At 39.8% G+C, this 21,738-nt stretch overlaps 1 protein-coding gene across 1 annotated transcript in view; it reads left to right on the forward strand.

The window, feature by feature from the left end:
• ANKFN1 (ankyrin repeat and fibronectin type III domain containing 1) overlaps positions 1 to 21,738 on the forward strand; it is a 155,063-nt gene that overhangs the window by 131,762 nt on the left and 1,563 nt on the right. The window contains exons 16-17 of the mRNA XM_032617038.1: positions 1,382 to 1,548; positions 8,652 to 8,865. Coding sequence (XP_032472929.1) covers positions 1,382 to 1,548; positions 8,652 to 8,865 — 381 coding nt within the window. The remainder of the gene's footprint in view (positions 1 to 1,381; positions 1,549 to 8,651; positions 8,866 to 21,738) is intronic.

The raw sequence follows: 21,738 nt of genomic DNA on the forward strand, positions 1-21,738 counted from the left end.
ACACCAGAGAGAAAAAAAAAACCCAGAACCAAAGCTACTTGAATTCAGAAACACTGCCTTGAAATGGTGCACAGCTGGAATAAGGATGGGCCACTGGAGACCTCGCTCCATTCTTCTCTACTACTTCAATAGGAGGAAACACAAACAGAGCAGGTTACCCTTACACTCAACTGAGTTTCATCCTGAGAGAAAATCAAGTAAGGAAGCAGGCAGTGGTAAGACGGGAATTGTAGGGTACACAAAATCTCTCAATGTGCATTAAAGTAGGGCTCCCTCAGTAAGGTGGACCAGATGCCCCATTTTGAGGTATGTGGTTTTAGTTTCCCTAAATGTCCAGGTCTAGGTCTCAGGAATCAGCAGCAAAGAGGCCCAAGGACAGTGGTTAGATGTTCTTCCTAGAATTCCTCACCAAAGAAGCCAAAATAAAAATGTTTCCATTCCACAGATTTGTTGAGTTATTACAGCCCTATTTCCAAAGCACAAAACACAGTGACGCAGGTCAGAGGCACACAGAGTAAGTGAGGTTCCTGGCGAGTGAGTCTCCAAACTCAGCAATGGCCAGGAAGAGACTGGTACGACACTAGTCTGAATTGGGATGCTTTCCTCATCTTACTGGAATCTGAAGTTATGGTATATGATCAGAGCCAGTCAGAGAAGTATGAAAAATCGGATCACCTCAGGTTGCCTGCACCAGGCTGAGTCCCACACTCCTCTCTCCCTCCTCCATGATAGAGATGAAGATTAGACTGTTTCCTTTGGCCTCTGGCCCATTATCTTTCAAGAGAGGAAGGTGAAGACAAAAATGATCTATCGAGCGTTAGCTCCATCATCCTTCCAGAGGAGCTGAGGAGTGGAGAGGCAGGAGAAGAAGCAAAACTCATCATACTAGGTCTTTACAGACATTTCCCAGCCAGACAAAAGACAAAACATACGCTGAGAAAAGCATGCCTTGTATCTTCTGGGACTTCTGGCCTTGGAAAGGAACATGCAAGATACATACTGGAAATCAGACATGGCAGTCAAAACTAGGTTTCAAATTGCTGCTTGCTTTTTTTTTTTTTTTTTTCCTTTAAAGTGATAAGCAAACTTATTCTCCCAGTAGTAGCCCAACTTTAGGGGCTGAACATAAACTGCAGCTTTAGCCGACTCCACTTCCCCATACCTTACCAGGACTTGGTAAACCTTAAAAGGGAACACAGTATGACTAAAGCCAGACAACTGGCCCCTTAAGAGCACATTTATAATTTATTTATGGTCTAATATTTTCCACTGATAGGATTAATAAATCACGTTTTCATTCAACTTGTTTCCTCTGAGGTATGAATTTCTCTATTTTGATACCAGATCTTAACATGTTTTATTTTGCTTGTCCATTTTCCAGTTCATTTTTGCAGCTACAGGGAGAAATTTATTAGTCTGTATTGCCGCCTTTCTGCTGTTGTGGAGCTGGATTCTCTGAATACCCAACAGTCCCTGAGGGAAGCAATCTCAGACAGTGAGGTTGCAGCTGCCAAACAAAGACACCAGCAAGTTTTAGATTTCATTCAGGTAACAGTTTGTTTCTTCTGAGGTAAAAGGGAGAAAGAAGGGACATGGTGGAGGGGATGAGAACCAAGCATAAGAAAGAACAGCAATCTGGGCTAATTTAAAGACAACCATGTGCAAACAGCCTGTTGATTTGGTTAAAATGCAGAGCTCAGGGAAATGTGAGTTCTTATACAAAGGCTTAAGAAAAAGCTACAGGTAAAACACTGTGTTAATAAGAGCTGTATCAGCCACTGTGGTAGGTAGCAGTAGTCTCCCATACTGGAGAGAAAAATCACTGTCAGAAGTAGAGATCAGAATATTATTCTTACCCAGTAGCCCACTGATAATTCCAACACAGGGGAAAACTGTATTAATTAATTCAATATCCCAGAGAAAAAGAGAAGAAAATGACCTATCAGTTTATGTTAACCCAAATTTAGCTGGACCTAAGATTTCTCATTCTTTGGACTTCTTTCTGGCAGAACTGACACTTTAATGTGTAGCTACAGAGGTTAAAGAGTGTGTTCTCTGTCCGTGGTCTTTTCTGGAAAAGCCCTACGGTGACATCTTAGGGTCTTGAGAAAGGGGTACTGACTAGTCAACAAGAGAATTTGGATCTAGTCTGAAATTGCCCCTAAATCCCTTGGGGCTGAACATAAACTGAACAAGGACAGTTGGACAAATCTTACCATCTTTATGCCTGTAGTAACCCAGTTCAGTAAATGAATATACAGTAGTCCCCTCTTAACCTCAGGGGATATATCCCAAGACCCCCAGTGGATGCCTGAAACCGCAGATAGTATCTAACCCTATATATACTATTTTTTTCCTATACGTACATACCTATGCTAAAGTTTAATTTACAAATTAGGCACTGGAAGAGATTAACAATAATAAAATAGAACAATCATAACCATATACCGTAATAAAAACTATGTGAATGTTCTTCCTCTCTCTCAAAATATCTTATTGTACAAATTGAATGCCTCTTCCGCCTTAACTAAGCACTTATCATGCACTGTGCCCATAACTTTTGCAGTCTGAGGTGCAACAGCAAAACTACGAAGAATTTCTTTTCCTTCAAGTTCACGGAATGAAGATTCATTCTTACCACAGATCTTAGCAACTTCACCATATTTTTTTTTTACTTTCCTTATTAAGTCAAGAACTTTCACCTTTTCACTTAAAGGAAGCACTTTGGGGCTTCTCTTTGTCATAACCAAACTGCCAGCATCACTACGTCTTGTGCTTTGGGTCCGTTATTAAGTAAAACAAGGGTTACCTGAACACAAGAACTGCAATATGGCAACAATCTGACAACCAAGGTGGCTACTAAGTGACTAACGGGAGGGATACGCCGGACAAAGGGATGATTCACGTCCTGGGCAGGACGGCGCAGAATGACAGGAGATTTCATCACACTTCTCAGAACAGTGGCAATTTAAAACATATGAATTATTTATTTCTGGAATTTTCCATTTAATATTCTCAGATCTCAGTTGACCAATGGTTACCGAAACTGCAGAAAGCAAAACCATGGATAAGTGTGGACTTCTGTAATAGCAATAGCCCCACCATAAATATCACTTTGACATATATTCAGGTCAATCTAATAAATATTTGTTGGACACCCAGGTGTCAGGCACTGTAAGGGAGATACAAAGTTGAATTACACATGGTCCCTGACCTTAAAGCGTTTAAAATGCATTAGGGTAGACAAGAAATGTGTACAAATACTATTTGTAAAATGAGTTAGGTGCCAAAAGAGAGGTACAAAAAAAAAAAAAGTTTCGTGCCAACACAAGGAAGTAAAAATTTACCTACATTTGTGGGCATAAAAAAGTTGCCATAGAAGATGTAACTGATACCTGAGCTGGGCCTATAGGGATGGGTTAGTCTGTAGTGAGGAGAAATAGACTAAGAGGCAAAGAGAAAGAATAAACAGATAAGGCAGAGAGAGGAGAAAAATCGTATCTGGGGAATGATGAGTAGTCAAGATTAGCTGGGGCATAAACTGAGTAAAGGGCAATAGTGAGAAATTAGGTAAAAATGAAAGTAGCAATGAGATCAGATCACACAAGGGCTTTGTTAAAGGCCATGCTAAGATATTTGTACTTGATTCTGCAGGCAACAGGGACCTGGCCAAAGTTTTGGAGAAAGTCAGTTATAGGTTCTCACAGATGTTTAGGATAGATTCACGCAGGGGAGGATATTCCTCCCATTCGCATTGGTATGGCCACACTGGTTGTTTATAGTAAGTACTCATTCTCATTGGCTACTAAAATAATTTACATATCGTTCCTAGATTTAAGGAGAAGTAGACTAAAGGCAGGGAAACCAGATACGAAGCTATTGCAACCCTCCAGGCAAGTAATGAGGACCTAAGATGAGGAAATGCTGTGAGCTTTGGGCAAATAAAGTTCTCTAAATCTCAATCTCCTCATCTGTAAAACAGGGATGATGATAATAATAGTACTAGCTCTCAGTGTCACTGAGAGAATTCAACAAGGTAATGCATGTAAAGCATTCACTAAAGTGCCCGCACATAATAAGTATGCAATAAATTATACATTCATTCATTTATTAATTAGTAAGAAGGGGAAATGCTTTAAAACATGATATGCAAGATTGTGGGTTTATTAAGTACTCAGGAAGAAGATATCGTAATATGCTTGCAAAGTGTGAGCGGACAAATCCTATCCTACTTCTCTCATCCTAAATGAGATATTTCAGGTGACCTCTTAGACTAAAAAAACAAACCTTTCAAGAACTTACTTGCTTTCTTGACCTGAGAGTGTAGTATTTAAAAATTCAAAACATTTACATCACTTACTTTATTGCCAGTAAAAGTAGAACACGGACAGGGGGAAGGCGGTGGGAAAAGGAAGAATGAAGCATGGGGAGAACATGAAAGATCAGCTTCTCTTTTGAACCCAGTGTAAGGAATAGTGGAACAGAGTAAGAAGAATAATGACTAGAAGACAATTAGCATACATTTTTAGTCCTGAATCTTCTACTGATAAACCTTGGAGTACTGGACAATTCATTTGATCCAGGGGCCTCAATTTCCTCATATATAAAATAAAAGAGTTGGACTAGATGCCTTCCTAAGCACCTAGTTGGCTCTAACATTTCATGACTTCTTTAACAACCATAACTATTTTTAGAGAAGCACTTCTCTAATCATACCTTAAGTTCTATTTCTGCTTTATTCCACTTAAGGCTCCCCTGAATCCACTATGTTCCAAGACAAGAAAGCGACTTTCTTCAGTCTGTCACAGTCTCAAACTACTCCAAGAGTTTCTGGCTCCATTCTTACTTCCAGATGACTATTCTCACTCCTCTCTTTCACCTAGTCTAGGGCTCCACTGCCTTTTTCTCTTTCCCTTTCATCACACCAGTAAGTGGGATGGATAAAGGCAGGGCAGGCCAGGTATCCTTTAAAGTTCTAGCCTGCTCTGGTCTCCCAAAGCAGGCAGCTTGAGAGCGGCCTCTACATACTCTCCAGCCAGCCAGGTAAACGCAGACTTGGATAAAAGCCAATTCCCAAAGGGTTCAGAAAAGCACTTCTTGGCCAGGCTGAAACCAGACCTTCTCCTTGCACCCACAGCCTTCAGTGGACTGCCTTGCTCCATCCAACATGGATAACTTCACTGGCCAGAGCTAATGCAATATCATCTCTCCCCTTATCTATACTGGGCTTCTCAATCTCTCTTGCTCGGAATGAAAACCAGCTGCAGCCATTCACCCACTGGCATTCACAGCTCAGCTCACCACACACCATAATCTGCAGAGGCAAGCGCCAACTGTGAGAGCATTTGTAGGATTCCAGATCTAAGACAGTGCTGAAGGCACTACACAAACCAAACAATGTAAACAGCAAGGGAGTCTATGTAAATACAGTAAGGAAAAGCCAAGGAGTGCAGCCAGAAAGGGGAAGGGCTAGGCCAGGGGAGGTGTAGAAAATCACAGATAAGGTACACAGCCTTTACAGACAACACATGCAGCAGAAATGTCAAAGTGTTGAGACTTGGCACTTGGCAATATTCTGAGCTGCTAAAGCCTAAAGGGCAATTAGGCTGTAATTTATACACTGTAATGCTTCAAATGCTCCTAAGCTGTAATAGAAACGCAGCTCATTAAACATAGCCAATCTATCATCCCCTCAAGCACCTTGTAACCGTGCTGTGAGAAAACCAATCACCTTCACATTTAAATAAAAATATTATCTTGCCTGAGTACAGAGAAAGGGGTGTAATTTGGGGGATGAAAACCAAAATCTTTAAAGGGCAGGGTGAGAAATGGATGCAAAACTTTTAACCAACAGACCTAGTAAGTTCATGGTCTTTCTTTTTAAAAAACGTGTCAGCAAGTCTTTAGAAGCTGAATTTGGACATTAAAATCAGGGGGATTATGTTGGCAGTTATTTTTAGATCAATGCTATAAGGTAAAAATGGGTGAAAATTGTACTTCTTTTAGAGCTACTTAGCTAAGTCCGTTAAACTCAGTGCATAGGCTTCCCTGTACCTATGTTTTTGATTTTTCTTCAGTTAATACCTCTTCACTTCATCACTGAGAAAAGTTAAGAAATAACCATTGTTTCTACACATAATTTTTTAAATTTCTACACTAACTCTCACTATCCATCCTCAGCAATAAGGCTAAAGCAATCCATCCGAAGAGAACAAGTAGATTGTTAATAATTGTAGTCATTTCCTAGGGCTGCTGTAATAAATTACCACAGACGGGGTAGCTTAAAACAACAGAAATTTATTCTCCCACAGTTCTGGAGCCCAGAAATCTAAAATCAAGCTGTTGGCAGCGTCACACTCCCTTTGGAGAGTGGGAGAATCTGTTCTCTGCTTCCTCCAGCTTCTGGTGGCTGTTGGCACTCCCTGACTTGTGGCCACCTCACTTCAATCTCTGCTTCTGTGGTTACACTGCCTCCTTCTCTTCTGACTGCCACATCTCCCTCTGCCTCACTCTCATAGGAATGTCTTTATGAGGACATTTGTCATTGGAATTAAGGCCCACCCAGATAATCCAGGATGAACTCCTCCTGTCAAAATCCTTAACCTTAATCACATCTTTTGCCGTACAATGTAATATTTACTCTTTTATCATACAAGGTAATACAAATTCCAGGGACTAGGACGTGGACGTGTATTCCGGGAGGCCACATTCCGTCCACTACAATAACCACGATTGTCACTGTGACAACTGAAAACTTTATAACAACGTACAGCTTACAAGGTGCACTCATCTACATCATCTTACTTAATCCTCATAACAACGCTGTTCGAGGGCAGAGATCTAAAGAATCAGATAACCATTCATTCATACCTTCATTCGCTGAATGATCATTTATTGAGTACCTATTCTTTACACAGCCAAAAGTTAAAGGCACAAAAGCACAGTACCTGCCCTTGGCAGGACGTCCAAACGTTGTCCATAGTCATGCAGTGCCTTCAACTTTGAGACGAGAGTATGCTGCATGGGGTAGGGTCAATAAAAGCTAGCTAAGAAAGCAACAATCCCATTAAGGAAGTCTGTCCAAGTCCGGACTTGGACTTCCATTTTAGCTTTACCCCCTGAACTTCAGATTTCTCTCTTTACATCGTTCAGAGCCCCCTCATGGGCCTGCCACTGCCGAACCTTCAGCCCAGCTCACTGCCTTAACAAAGCCTGAAGCTCAGTCTCATGTTCTCGTTACAGAACATTACTAGAAAGCAAGGGAAAATGGCTACCAACGATGCAGTGCCATCCACTAGTTCACTCAAGCTTGCCTGTCACTCTGAACACCACAGACTCTCACAATTTCAGACTCTGTGTTTGTTGGGAGCACCAGGTTTGTGGATTCTTTAAAGAGTATTCTTTAAGTACACATTAAGGCCCTAAAAAAGGAATTTTGAAAATAAAATAGAACACCGGATACTCCCTTCTACAATCAGAGAGACCTTAACCTTGTAGCATTCATACAACGAACACCTTCTACCTGGAAACTGAGTGACACCAACTTTCCAAAGGTTCTTCAAAGATAAATCATAAAGTGTCAGAGCCGGAAGGAAACTTAGACATTCGGTACAACCTCTTCTTTTTACAGTTGAGTAAGTGGGTCAGAAGTTAACGGCTTGCTCAAAGCACCCAGTGAAATTAGATGCAAAGCCTATCACAAGCTCCAGGGTCCCATGAAAAAATGTCATTAACAACCTCCTTGGAGAGAGTCAGAATAACCAGAAAGTTTATGGACAGTGTCTATTAAGATTTGGGAGAATATCTGTCATCTACAGAGATAGACACAAAAATATGAATGACTTTTACAACTGAGTAACAACTATTATACTTTATAATGAAAATGTTAAAATCACTTCGGTAACCCAGAAATCAAATGGGCTACTGTAAAGTTACAAGGATGTTTAAATTACTTAGGAAGAATATGCCGTTTAAGCTGTTTTGTACTTTAGAAGCACTTATATGTAAGAAAGTAAGTTTAATATATGAAAGTTATTTCTATTAAAATAGGTCCAAGAATCTGCTTATTCCAGTCATGCTTTGTTCTTCTAGTTCACATAGAACTAAAACTACATTCCTTTCTTCACCTGTTCTGAAATTCAGACTTCATCATATGCCTTCCCCATAATATCCCAATGAGGGATATTTCATTACATGCTGAGAATCAATAACACTTCATATGTGTGAGAAATGAACCCTGCAGTTTTACAAAGGACCTTCAAATATATCATCTCACCCAGTCGTCACAGCAATCCTGTGAGGTATAAAAGGGGAAATGTCTTGTCCACATTTCACAAATAAGGCAACTGAGGCTGGAAAAGGTCAAGTAATTTGCCAAAGGTTGTTACAGAACCAGTAAGTTGTGGGTCCCAGCTGGAATCCAGGTCTTCCACTATTTGCACTAAATGAAATAGCCTCTCAGGTAAAAACACACGAGACACAAGAGATTATAAAGAAGAGGTGTTTTCTGGTTTAGCAAACCTATGTTGAAAATATTTTACCCTTGCTCAAAACCAATACTGTGGAAAATGTATCATCTTGGACCCTCAGGGAAACTTAAACCTTTTTAAACCTGTTTGATAATTAATGTCTTTTACCATTTTATCCCAAAGCAAATTGATGAAGTTTGGCGTGAAATGAGGTGGATCATGGATGCTCTACATTATGCAAGATACAAACAACCAGTTTCTGGCTTATCCATCACTAAGCTGATAGACCCCTCAGATGAGCAGAACCTAAAGAAGATCAATTCTACATCATCACATATAGACTGTCTTCCATCACCATCCCCATCCCCAGAGATGCACAGAAGAAAGACAGTGAGTGGTAAGCAATAAGATCTAAAGTTCTATATTTCAGTCACCAGATTCTTGGTCCTATCTCCATTGATGAGGTTCTTTTGTGCTAAGTCAGCAAGCAGGAGGAAACACTGCTCAGCGCTAAGAGTCTAGAAGCACAGAGGAAACAAAATCAGAATGGGGAGGGGTAGGAAGCTAGGGCAATGACCTGAGATCACCTCCATTTAGGGGTGGGGAAGATTCAATCCAGTTCTAGTCCAAGCTTCCAAGATACAAAAGGCATTTAACCAAAACCAGGTAATAAAGAGAACAGGCCCAGCCTCCAGTAAATAGGGAGGGACTGACAGGAATAAGGCAGGAAGTAGGTCCTAGCCTGGGTAAAGTTCATGGCAAGCTTCCCACCCACATGGCACCAATATCCTGGGGTGAGAGTTGGGAAAGAGAGAAACCGTGGATACACTAGAACCCTGAGCCTGAGACCAAATAAGTAGACTGGTCTCATCATAGATACAACCATCAGGAGACAACTTACAGACAAGCTGGAGGAGAGGCCTAGCAAGTCACCTCCACTCTCGGGAATTCAATTGGAGTTTACATAGCAAATACTAACTGAAAAAACATAGTTGAGTTAATACAAACTTCTACAAAACACCCTTATGCTTATAAACAGAGAGAACGCATACTAGTCACAGACAATATAATGCTCTTGCCTAGAACATGTTAAAACTAATGCCATTTTTCTAGTTGATTAAAATAATGGTATTCAAAGCAACTTTCCTGATTCTGTAGCTTATAAAAGCTCAAATTTTATAAGCTTTACAACGATAATAATTGATATTTTTAATAAACAGTTCTGAAATGTGAACTTGTCCCATAGGGGGCAGCATGGCGTAGCAGAAAGAGCTTGGGCTTAGAAATCAAAGACCTGGATTCAAATTCCAGCTTTTTTTTGCTAGCTATATGCGCTTGAACAGATTACTACGTGTAAGTCTCAGTTTCTGCATATGTAAAATGAGAATAATAACATATACACCTTGAAAAGTTATTTGTGAATAACACAATCTACGTCAGAGGTTCATGGCACATAGTAGACAATAAATCGTAAGTATAGTATTTAATGTTATTCTTATTACAGAAAACTTCAGTGGGGACGTGAACCTTTTCTATAAGTAGGGTTATGTACATTTTTAAAACATCAACGTCTGAAAATCAAAACTTGGCTAGTGCAAGAACTTGGGGGACAGCTAATTTACATTACCAAAGGATTCTATGATTTAACAAATAATTCAACAAAATAATTAAGTAGATTTTTATAGATTCCCAGTGGGCTGGGGATACGAGTAAAATACCATCCCTGCCAGAAGCTAATCTAACAGGGGAGACAGATACATTAACAAGCAATTTCATACTAATTGAATATGTGCTATAATGAGGACATGCATAGGGTGCTACAGAGTCTAATGAAGGTGTTAACCAGGAAATCATAAGATCAAAGAGAGCTTCCTGGAAGAGGTGACAAAGTCAAGTACTGAAAGATAAGTAGGAGTTGAGCTGAAAAAGAGGAAAGAGGAAAGCATTATAGGAAGAGGAAGCAGAATGTGCAACTGTGTTGTAGTTCAGGGAACGGCAAGCAGTCTGGCTGCACTCAGGATCTAAGGATACTGCCTTTTTTTTTTTTTTTCATTTAAAAAAACATTTATTGGTTACCCACTATGTTCCAGGTACTCTTCAAGGTAACAGGGATAAAATGATAAACAAAGCAAAGTCTGTGCTCCCACAGAGCTGACATGAAAATATAAACAAGATCATTTCAAATAGTGAATATTCCAATGCATAACACAAAACAGCAATCAAGGTGGGTAGGGAGAGTGCTGAATCCACTAGGATGAACAGCAGAGACCTATCCGTGAAGGTTACATTTGAACCAGCCACAAAAAAAGGATCCAGTTATACAAAGATCTGGAGTTGGAATATTCCAAGCAACAAAACAGCAAAAGGCCCTGAGGTGGGTGAGGGTGGAAAGAAAGCCAAAGTATTGGAGCAGAGTGAACAAAGGGGCTAGTGGTAAGAGAGGGGGTACAGAGAAAGGCAAGGGCCAGATCAGGCAGGGCATGGTAAGAAGTTGGAATTTTACTCTACTTGTGATGGAAAGCCACTGAAAACTTTTAAGCAAGGATTGATATAATCTGAATTTTCTTTAGAATCCAATCTGTATGTTGCTTGAAGAGACCAATGTTGGAAGCAGGAGATCAATTAGGAAGCTTATTAACAGAGGAGACAGTGCCTCAGGACATTATGATACTATTTACCAAAAACAGGTTAGACAGGAGAAGAAACAAGCTTGAGCGAATGGGCATGTTGAATTTAGGTTAGCTTTGGGACATCCCATGCAAAAAGAAACATTAAAAAAAAAAAAAAAAAAAAACAAGATGTATGGGGTCTGAAGCTCAGAACAGAGAACTGGACTAATAATATAGATTTAATAATTGTTGACATATGAATGATGAAGCTATGAAAATGCTTGATATTTCCTAAAGAGATCAGGTAGAGTAAGAGAGGAGACTATGGAAGGATCCCTGTGGAACAGAACAGCGAGACTTCTTAAACTAAGAAGTAACAACCAGAGGAAGAAGATAAAATCAAGAGAGTAGTGTCACAGAAATTAAAACACATCAAATGATGGTAAAAGGTTAAATAAAACTGAAAAGCTTCTATTTTTTTTTGTTTTGTTTTTTTGTTTTCAGCAAGGAAGTCGTCAGTAACCTTGATGACAGCAGTTTATGAAGGAAAGGAGATAGAAACCGAATAGAAGTAGATCGGGGAGTAAATGGGATCAGCAAGGATACACTCTTCAAAATCTTGGCTGTGAAAGAGGAGGAGGAGGGAGGGCAATAGCTGGAGAGGTATAGGCTTGAAAGGGCATTTTTTAAAGGCAGGATAGATGTACCCTCTGTTGTTCCCCAATTCACATAATTCTACAAACAACTCTTCAATTCTGCTTCCACTTCACAGCCCTTGTCTGCCCTCTCTACTCACAGAACTTTCCCAGTGTTTAATCTTCTCTTGGCCACAGGGTCCTAAGTGGGTCCCCCCTGGCTGTATGAGGGTGGCCTCTCCTGTGCCACATAAGTGCCAAATTCTCACGTTGGCCAGATGACGGGTTACACACACTCCCTGCTGGGAAGATCTGGCCAATTACACTCGGATTTTATTATTAACTTAAAATGTGAGCGATCATCATTCTGTTTCTTAAAATATAACTCTCTCTTGGGTCCATTTATTTCTCTGAAGCCAAGATTCCATGGGCTGTGAAACACAAAGACGTGGAGGGCAGCAAATGAAAAATGGAACCCAGTGACAGGGAAACTGTTGATAACTGGGAGAAACATTTAGCACTGCATCCCCTCACAAAAGCAAAAGCATTTCAGAGCAATGAAATCTGCTCCTGCATACTCTGTCCTCTCCACTAGTATGACCATTTTTAATTGTTTGGAAACCATTTAGGAAGAGGGAAAAAGCCAATTTAGAAGTATATCCCCATTGGTTGCTCACAGGGCGAAGTCTGCAACACAATTCCATTCTGTGTGAGTAGGGGTCACTTAACTTCTGAGAAGCCTGCTGGAAATACAAAGCCTATCACAAGCCTAGACTCTGGTACCAGCCCAAGATTCTGTTCTAAGGCTGTTGAGTACCTTGGATTTGTTTGTGTGTGTATGTGGTTGGACAAACAGGGTGGGAGAGCAGTGGAACTCTTTAACTTACTTCCCATTTCTGTGTGGTTTTCAAACACGAAGTAGAACTCCTCTGAGTCAATTAAAATTAAGCACCTCCCAAGGACCCAAGGAGGAAAGTTGGCTCCTAGAAAAGGCAGCGCAAGGCAGGGGTGGAATGATTGGTCCATCACATGGGTATTTTCTCTCCCACTCCTTTTCTGTGGGTATAGTAGTCACAGGCAGCAGCAATTTTCTTTTTCCGACACCGCTATTTCTCCTAGTGACACATGGGTGAGGCAACAGGGGGGAGGGGGGCATTGTTTCCTTCAGATGCGTGTGAGGATTACCCTGATCTTCCAAATGTAAATCTTCCTGGTAAGCTTTTCCCAGATGATGTTAAGATTAAGAACACTATGGCATAAACTAAACAGATCAAAGAAAAAAAATATCAACAGGAATCTGAAGATGGGAAATTAGAAGGCGAACAAGCCCCTGAGGTTCTACCCAAGGCCTGATGAGAGGTTTATTAAAATTCTTTATATCTAAATTATTTAAATTCTACTCAAACACAGTAGAAACAGATTCAATGAAGCACACACACAAAAAGTAGCAATTCGGACAGTGATATATTAAAACTGTGAAGATTGATTTTTAGGGCAAATACTTCTTATTATTCCTTTCTTTCCATCCTGCCATGCCCCCTGCCTTTAAGAGAAAAGCAATGGCTTTAAATCAATTATTCTTTCCTGCAATGTCATCTCCCCATAAAGCCCTCAAAATCCACATCGATTCTACTCTGCTGTTGTTGGCCTGATCCACAGAGACCAGGAGTTGCAACACCCATCACAATGGCAAGAAAGCCAAGCTTCCTAAGCCAGCACTAATACTATGGGCAGAAGTTCCATCAAACAGCTCTTGGGTCAACCAGAGGGGAAATGCAAGGTTCTACCAGTGCTGGCCTGCCCAGTGGGCCCTCTAAGGGAAATTGAGGAGCACAACCAGGTTTATTAAAATAACAACTGGGCAAGGCGCCTACAATGCTTAATGGAGCATATGGCCTGGATCTGGGGATGGAAGCTGCACTTTGCATTCTTTTCCAGGAAGGGAGGGAGTGGCAGTGGCCTAAATCCCTGGAAACTCTCCTCAGTGCCCTGGCTGGCATCCTGGAGATTTTCCCAGCTTGTTCTGGGAGGGGTATCCCACTCTAAGCAATCGGTTCCACTAAGTCCTATAATAAATAATACAACCACCATGAAAGTCAAATATTTAGATTCCCACTAGAGCAGTGTTTCCAAAGTGTAGGTCTTTGAAACTACAAGATAATATTTACCACTCCATACTCAAGCCCTTGTTCATCTCTTTCCTGGGTTACTACAGTTATAACTAGCTCTTCTCTTGATTTATCTCCTATCTCCCTTGCTCCTGGGAGCTACAGTAAAGAATTCACATCATTTACAAATTCAGTGCTAAATCTAGGATGAGAAATACAGTACTGGACTAACACAAGACACCCTTCAAGAGATTACTGTTCTCCTTTATTACGAACACCATTCTCACAGCAAAATCTTGAAGTTTTTCTGATTACTGGTTTGTACTTTAATGAGTCACCTCTTGATATGCTTTCTAGTTATTCTCTATTTAAAAGTGGAAAGAGTACTTCCCTGGTGGTGCAGTGGTTAAGAATCCGCCTGCCAATGCAGAGGACACAGGTGCGAGCCCTGGTCCGGGAAGATCCCACATGCCGTGGAGCAACTAAGCCCGTGTGCCACAACTACTGAGCCTGCGCTCTAGAGCCCACGTGCCACAACTACTGAGCCTGCGTGCCTTGAGCCCATGCTCCGCAACAAGAGAAGCCACTGCAACAAAGCGCAGCCCCCACTCACCGCAACTAGAGAAAGTCCACACACAGCAACGAAGACCCAATGCAGCCAATAAATAAATAAATAAAAACAAATTTAATAAAAATAAAAAAATAAAAGTGGAAAGGATTTCAATAATATTAACACCTTCTGTTTGTAAGGCACTTAAAGTATTTTTAACAAATTTAATTCTCATTGCACCAATGGAAGACAGGTAACATCATTACCTATATGCTACAGATGAAGGGGCTAAGTTCAGAGGGGCTAAGTGATGTGCTCAAGATCATATACATAGTAAGGAACAAGACAGGACTTCAGCCCAGGTTTGTCTAGTTTTAAGATAATTGTTCTTCCTGCTACAACTGGGCTGACTCAAGTCAAGTACCACCAAATATAAAGCAAAATGAAAAAAATAAAGCAAAATGATTGAGGTGATTGTTTTCAGACATTTCTATGGCAGATTAAGTAAATTAGATCTTTTCAGGCTGCTTTCAGTATTGTTTTTAAGAGGTAATCAAATCTCTTTGCTCTGTAAGCGCTCAGATTTCAATATGCGTTTCAGTTTCAGTTCAACCCAGCATTCTTTATTGAGAGCCTTGTATGGACCAGATATAGTACAACAGGCTAATAACACAGTGATGATTAATTCACACTCTAGTCCTCATGGTCTGTTCATATGTCCATGCTCAGGTCAGATGATCTGGGAAATAGAGGATTTGCATGTCCCTTTGCTTGACTCCTTCCTTAGCCCATTCCTTCACTGACTGGCTTCTTCAACATTTACTAAGCAGAGATGAACAAGACATAGTGCATGCCCTCTAGAGTTCACAGTTAATGAGGGAGATAAAAATACAAGTGAATAATTTATAATAAACCTTGATAAATGCAGTAACAGAGATATAAATAAAATGCTTTATGAACCAAAAGAACTGAGCAACTAACTCCACCTGGGGAAATCAGCACAGGCTCTTCCTGAGAGACTGAGTCTTAAAATACGATGCTCCACTGAAATATTAGAATGTCAGCCCTTTAAAGCATACCTTCATATACTCCTTATTCCCCTACAACCAACAAATGCTCACTATTTGTACACTGAGAGGTCAAAGTGCAAACCGTTCTTACAGAGCATTTGATCTGATATGGGCTGGAGAGAGGAAAAAAGTGACACAAACTCCTCAGCAGTTGCTTCTAGACGTATCATTTTTACTATCAGACTTCTAGTGGGTTAAATGGTGGCCACTAAAAAGACACGTTCATGCCCTAACCCTCAGAACCTGCAAATGTGACCTTATGTGGAAAAAGAGTCTTCACAGATGTAATTCAGGGTCCTGAAATGAGATCATCCTGGATTACCCAGGTGAGCCCTAAATCCAACGACAAGTGTCCTTATAAGACACAGACAAGAGTTCATGTGAAGACAGAAGCCGAGATTGGAGTGATGCAGCCCAAGGAATGCCAACAGCCACCAGAAGCTGTAAGACGCAAGAAAGTATTCTCCCCTAGAGCCTCCAGAGGGAGTGCAACCCTGCTGACACCTTAATTTCAGACTTTCTCGGCTTCCAAAGCTGTGAGATTATAAATTTCTGTTGTTTTAAGCCACGAGCATGTGGTAATTTGTTAACAATAGCCACAGGAAACTAATACAAGACCTAACGTGTTTCTCTTACTAAGGCCTTAATATAGCTATGTGTGGGCGCCATGCAAAGTGAATCAGATGAACCAGGTCCCAGCCCTCAGAAAGCTTCCACAGAAAGCCATGGCAATTCTAAGGTAAATGGCAGTAGAGCAGGTCTTTGGAGTGAGTCAAATCTGCGTGTAGGTTCCTATTCTGCCACTTATCAGCTTATATGAATTGGAAATTTTAATAAGCCTAGACTTCAGTATTCTCATCTGCAGAATGGGAACTGGCGTAAAAATTAAGTAAGATAAAGCACCTAGAGCACTTAGCATGATGGCTAGCCCACAGTAAGTACTAAGTAAATAGCGAGTATTGTTATTACTATTGCGGATGTAAATGAATAGTACACACGGATAGCTGAATAGACAACAGTGATCAGATAGAGAAGAAAGTTCAACTAAAGTCAATTTTCAATTAATTGCATGGATCTTATTTCCAGCCCAGTTTCAAATCTTCAGTTAACCTCTCTTTTTTATGACCCCTATGGCACCTACCACTGCCATCATCAAAAACAGCCAACAGTTCTGACACCCGATTACTTGCAGTTCCCAATTTTTCCCACTAAAGATAGGGAAAAGTACTGTCTAAAATTTGTTTTAAGAATTTCAAAGTCATTCAGCCCAAGCCTTTATCCAGTTCTCTCCTTTTAACTTGAAAAGCTATGTCTGTCTTCTTCCCTAACCAGGAGTCCTTACATCTTTTTCACTAAGGACCAATGACAGCACTTGTGCTCCCAAGTGATCACCCCGCCTTGTTATTTCCATCAACGTACTACTCATATCTTCAACAGTTCCTTCTTCTCTACCCACAAGCATCTTCCCTCAACTTTGCTACCCTACCACATTCCCATTCCATCCCTCTAGGATGCTTTGGCCAATTGCTTAAGTTCAACCTGTCCCAAATTAAATTTACCATCTCTTCCACTGCCCAACCCTGTTGCAATTAAACTCCTCTGGTTTAATGCTACTCCTATCTCCCAGGCACCAAGGCCTGAAATCTATTAGTCATTTCAGCGCCTTTGCACTTCCTTCTCCAAGTTGTCTGGAAGACTGCTCTCTAAAATGTTCACATAGCTCGTTCCTTCTGGTCACTGAGGTCTCACCTAGACTCCAGAGACTCCTCCCCTGGCTACCTTATTAAAAGAACCTCCCTCCCAAGTCACTCTCTAGCTGAAGTCCAGTTTCATTTTATCCATAGAACTTTACACTCTTTGAAGTTAATCTTATGTATATTCTTATTGCCTAATCCTCCCTCTGTGAGCTGCTTGAAAGCAGAGACCATGTCTGTCTATCACAAAATACGTGCTCAGTAAACATCTTTGAATGAATGACCTTCCTGGACTTCTCTCTTCTTCCACGTAACCACCACTCTTGCTCAGCCCCACAACCTAAAAAATTTAAATATTTAAAGGAAACATAGCTTGGACAACAGCCTCCCAGCTGGCCTCCCTGCTGTTTCCTCCTGATCCAGTTCTTCTTACATCCTACCTGCTACATAATTATCCTAAATCACAGCTCTCATCTTGTCAATTACTTCTTCAAAATTCTCTGATAATTACCCACTGGTGACAAAATTAGGTACAAACTCCTTATCTAGGCATTCACTGCTCTCCTCTGGCTCCACCTAACCTTTTAAAAAAATTAAATAACCTCTTTTAACCATTTATTTAAAATAATTATAAGAACAGCAGGTTGCAAAGAAATGTACAGGAATTCCCATGTTCCCTTCCCCCAGCCTCTCCCCAGTGTTCACATCTTACACAGTTCTTATATCAATACAATATCAAAACCAAGAACCTGGTATAATGCACAGTTTATCCAGATTTCACCAGTTATACATACACTTGTGCATGTGTGTATGTATGTGTGTGTGTACACATGCACATAAGCATGCAGGCTCGCTTGTATGTAATTTGTCACATGTGCAGCCTTGGGTAATCACCACCATAGTCAAGATACTCCATTGTACCGTCACCACCAAACTTCCTCTGTTACCCCTTTATAGCCTTACCCACCACCCCTCCCCACATCCTTGCCCCTGGCTAGTACAAATCTGTACTTCATCTCTATAATTATTTCATGAATGTCACATAAATGGAATTCTTTATTTGTACTGATGAGTATTATTCCATTGTATGGATGTATCATGCACCCACTGAAGGATATTTGGGTAGTTTCCAGTTTGGAGCTAATACCAATAAAACTGCTATGAACATTCATATACAAGTTCCTGCATGAAAATAAACTTTATTTTTCTAGGATAATTCCCAAGAGTGAAACTGCTGGCATCTTACTTTTGTAGCCTCATTTTCCCAAAATTCCATTCCTGTTCCCATATTATAGTCAAACAGAACTACCTGTATTGTTTCATTTTCCTCTCTGGTTTCTAAGCCTCTCATCAACATTTGCATATTTATTATTAAAAGCTTCCTCAAAACACTTTTTGAAAGTGAAGAAATAAATTAAATAGATAGAAATAGAGATGAATGAATGGAGAGAAAAAAATAGGGATGATGGAGTACTTTATCAATCCTGTCCCAATAAAATGTGATCTCCTTCCTATAAACCTGCATCTTATTTGCTAAACTTCTTTTATAAAAGGTATGTTCTTCCACAGTCTCATAGATGCATATATGCCCCTGCCTCCATTAAAACAGTAACATCCCTGAAGCAGATCCTTTGTTATTAATTTTATATTCAGTCAGCCACCAAACACAGTGTTTCTGTTAGAGCAGCAGCTGAAGCAAAACAAAATCTTCATTGTTGAATAAATGGATGAATTAAATATCTTTGCCCTAAGAGGGCTCTGGTCCAACCAGGAAACCAGGATGTTGTATTTGCTTTTAAAAAGATAACTAATAATACAAGTCTATACAGGCTAAGTGCCAAAGGATAATTGAAGGAAAAACTACTTCAGCAGTGCAGACAAGTGGGCAATCCTTTCTGGGACAGTTGGGGGATGCTTCCTAAAGAAGGCTTTGTTTGAGGAGACCCTTGAACAGATGAGTAGAAACCCCCAAAATAAAAAGGGAGTCCTTTTTGATAGCCATTATTTAAAGAACAACATAAGGGTTGATCTCATTCTTTGTAGCTGCTGGATAACATTCCATAGTATGGATGTGCCCAAAATTTTAAACCATTCTCCTAATAATAAACATTTAGGCTTGTTATCAGTTAGGATTAAGTCTGGACCCTTGTTACAGAAAACCTAAATAAGGGTGTCATTAACACAAGATATTTTATTTCACTCTTATGTGAAAGAAGCCCAGAGGTAGACAATTCAGCAACAGTATGTGGACTCCATCGTCTTCAGATACCATGCCCCCCTTTTCAGCTCCACCATCCTAGCACATGGCTTCCTTTTCCAGGGTTGCCTTGTGAGCCCAGCCAACACACCTTGTTACAGGCAATTGGAAGGAAAGAGGAAAAACAAAATGGCCTATCTCCCAGCTAAGCCAGCTCCTCTAATGCAGCCTTCCAAAAGTTTCATACCATACTTTCAGTTCTATCTCACTGGCCAGCATTTAGTTACGTGACCATGCCTAGCTGCAAAGGAAGCTGAAAAAAACGTGGTCTTTTACATGAATGCACTGCTGTCTCATACAAAATTTAAGATTTTGTAACTAAAAAAGGATAATGGATATTGGGTAGCAGCCAGCAGCGAGAGAACAAAACTGAAATCTTTCCCTGCCAATGAGTAAGCAATGTCATCTTCTACAGTCAGGAAAAAGAAAAAAGGAAAAGAAACACTTCATACCCTGACCCTGATATAAACAAACAAGCAAAAAATATATATATTACATCTGGTTCTAGTCCCTAAAATAGAAGAAACCTTAATCCCATTTGTGTAAATTACTGACTCCCTAACAAAATTTTTTTCCCTTAAGTTTACAGTATTCTTATGATAATCATACTGATTTTCCACCATGCACGACTAACTATAACCTTGTAACCCTGTGGGTTTTTACTTTAAATACCTGTTGTATTTTTTCATCAGCAAGCCAGCACTGAATTTGGACTCCCTTGCAGAACTCTGCCAAGTAAAGTATTTTTCTTTTCTTAAGCTATTTTTCTTTTCTTAATGCTTCTGTGTCTCTAAGTCTTCCTTTCACAGTAGTCTCAGCCACAAGATTATTTCTAGTTTTATAAATCATGTTACAGTGAACAATTTGTAAATGCCTCCATGTACACATAGTGACAATTTCTCAAACATAGATATCTGATAAAGGACTTGCTGGGACAAATGATATGCACTGCACATTTTTAATATATTCTACCAAGCTGCTATCCAAAGAGCCAGACCAGTTTCTATTCCCACCACCATTATATGAGGGTTCCTGATTTCCCACACATCACCAATACAAGAGATTATCATTTTTATTTTCAGCAGATCTGATGGGCAAAAAAATGCCTTGTTTTTGCTTCAACTTGCATTTCCCAAATTACTACCTAATTAGTAATTATAGTCTACCTAGGTTGAATATCTTTATTATGCTTATTGGCCATTTGTATTAATTATTCTTTGAATTGTTGGTTATCTTCTACCTGTTCAGATTGTCTTCTTACTGATTTACAGGAGATCTATATACATCCTGTATATTAATCTTTTGCTATACATGTTATTACTATCTTCTTCCAATCTACCACTTACCTTTTTACTTTGTTTATGTGATCATTTGTTTTACAAAGTATTAAACTTTAATGTAGTCAAATTTATCAGTCACTTCTTTTCTGACTTCTGGGGTTTTGTCTTGCTTAGAAAGACCTTCCTACCCAAAATTACAAACATACTGTCTTCTAATACTTGTACAGTTTGCTTGTTATATTTAAACTACATGGAATTTATTTTTATATTTGAGATGAGGCAGGACTTTCTCTAATAATTTACTAAAGGGATAACCAATTGTCCCAACACTATATACTGAATAATCTATTCACTCCCCTACTTTGAAATGCTATCTTTACCACATGTTCAATTATCACACTGAATTAAGACTGTTCCTGGACTTTATATTTCTGTTCTACAGATCCATCTGTCTATCTGTACACCAATACTACAAAGTTTTAATTACCAAAGCTCTATAATATGCTTTGATACCTCATAAATCAGGCTCCTCCCTACTGTACCTTAAAAAAAGTTAGCTATTCTCACAGATTTTCTTTTCCAGATAAATTTAAAAATCAATTTTCTAAATTCCATTTTAAAACCCTATGGAGGGGACTTCCCTGGTGGCACAGTAGATAACACTCCGTGTTCCCAATGCAGGAGGCCCAGGTTCGATTCCTAGTCAGGTAACTAGATCCCACATGTATGCCGCAACTAAGAGTTTGCATGCCACAACTAAGGAGCCCACCTGCCACAACTAAGACCCCGTGCAACCAAATAAATACTAAAAAAGAAAAAAGCAAAAGAAAGTTCTGTGGAGATTTTTGAATGGGATTGCCTCAAATTTAGAGATTTCTTGTTCTTTTTAAGAGGACTTCCATGTTTTCAAAATGAGCATATATTTACCAAGTACCTATTATGGACTGAGTTCTGTGGGAAGTTCAAAGGATTTTAAGGCAGTCTTTGCCCTACAGAAATGTACAACCTGATTGGGAAAAAGATATAAACAACTAGTGCATTAAATGACAAAGATCTACAGAACTAAC

This window comes from Phocoena sinus, chromosome 20 (assembly GCF_008692025.1).
Source record: "Phocoena sinus isolate mPhoSin1 chromosome 20, mPhoSin1.pri, whole genome shotgun sequence".
Taxonomy (NCBI): Eukaryota; Metazoa; Chordata; class Mammalia; order Artiodactyla; family Phocoenidae; genus Phocoena; species Phocoena sinus.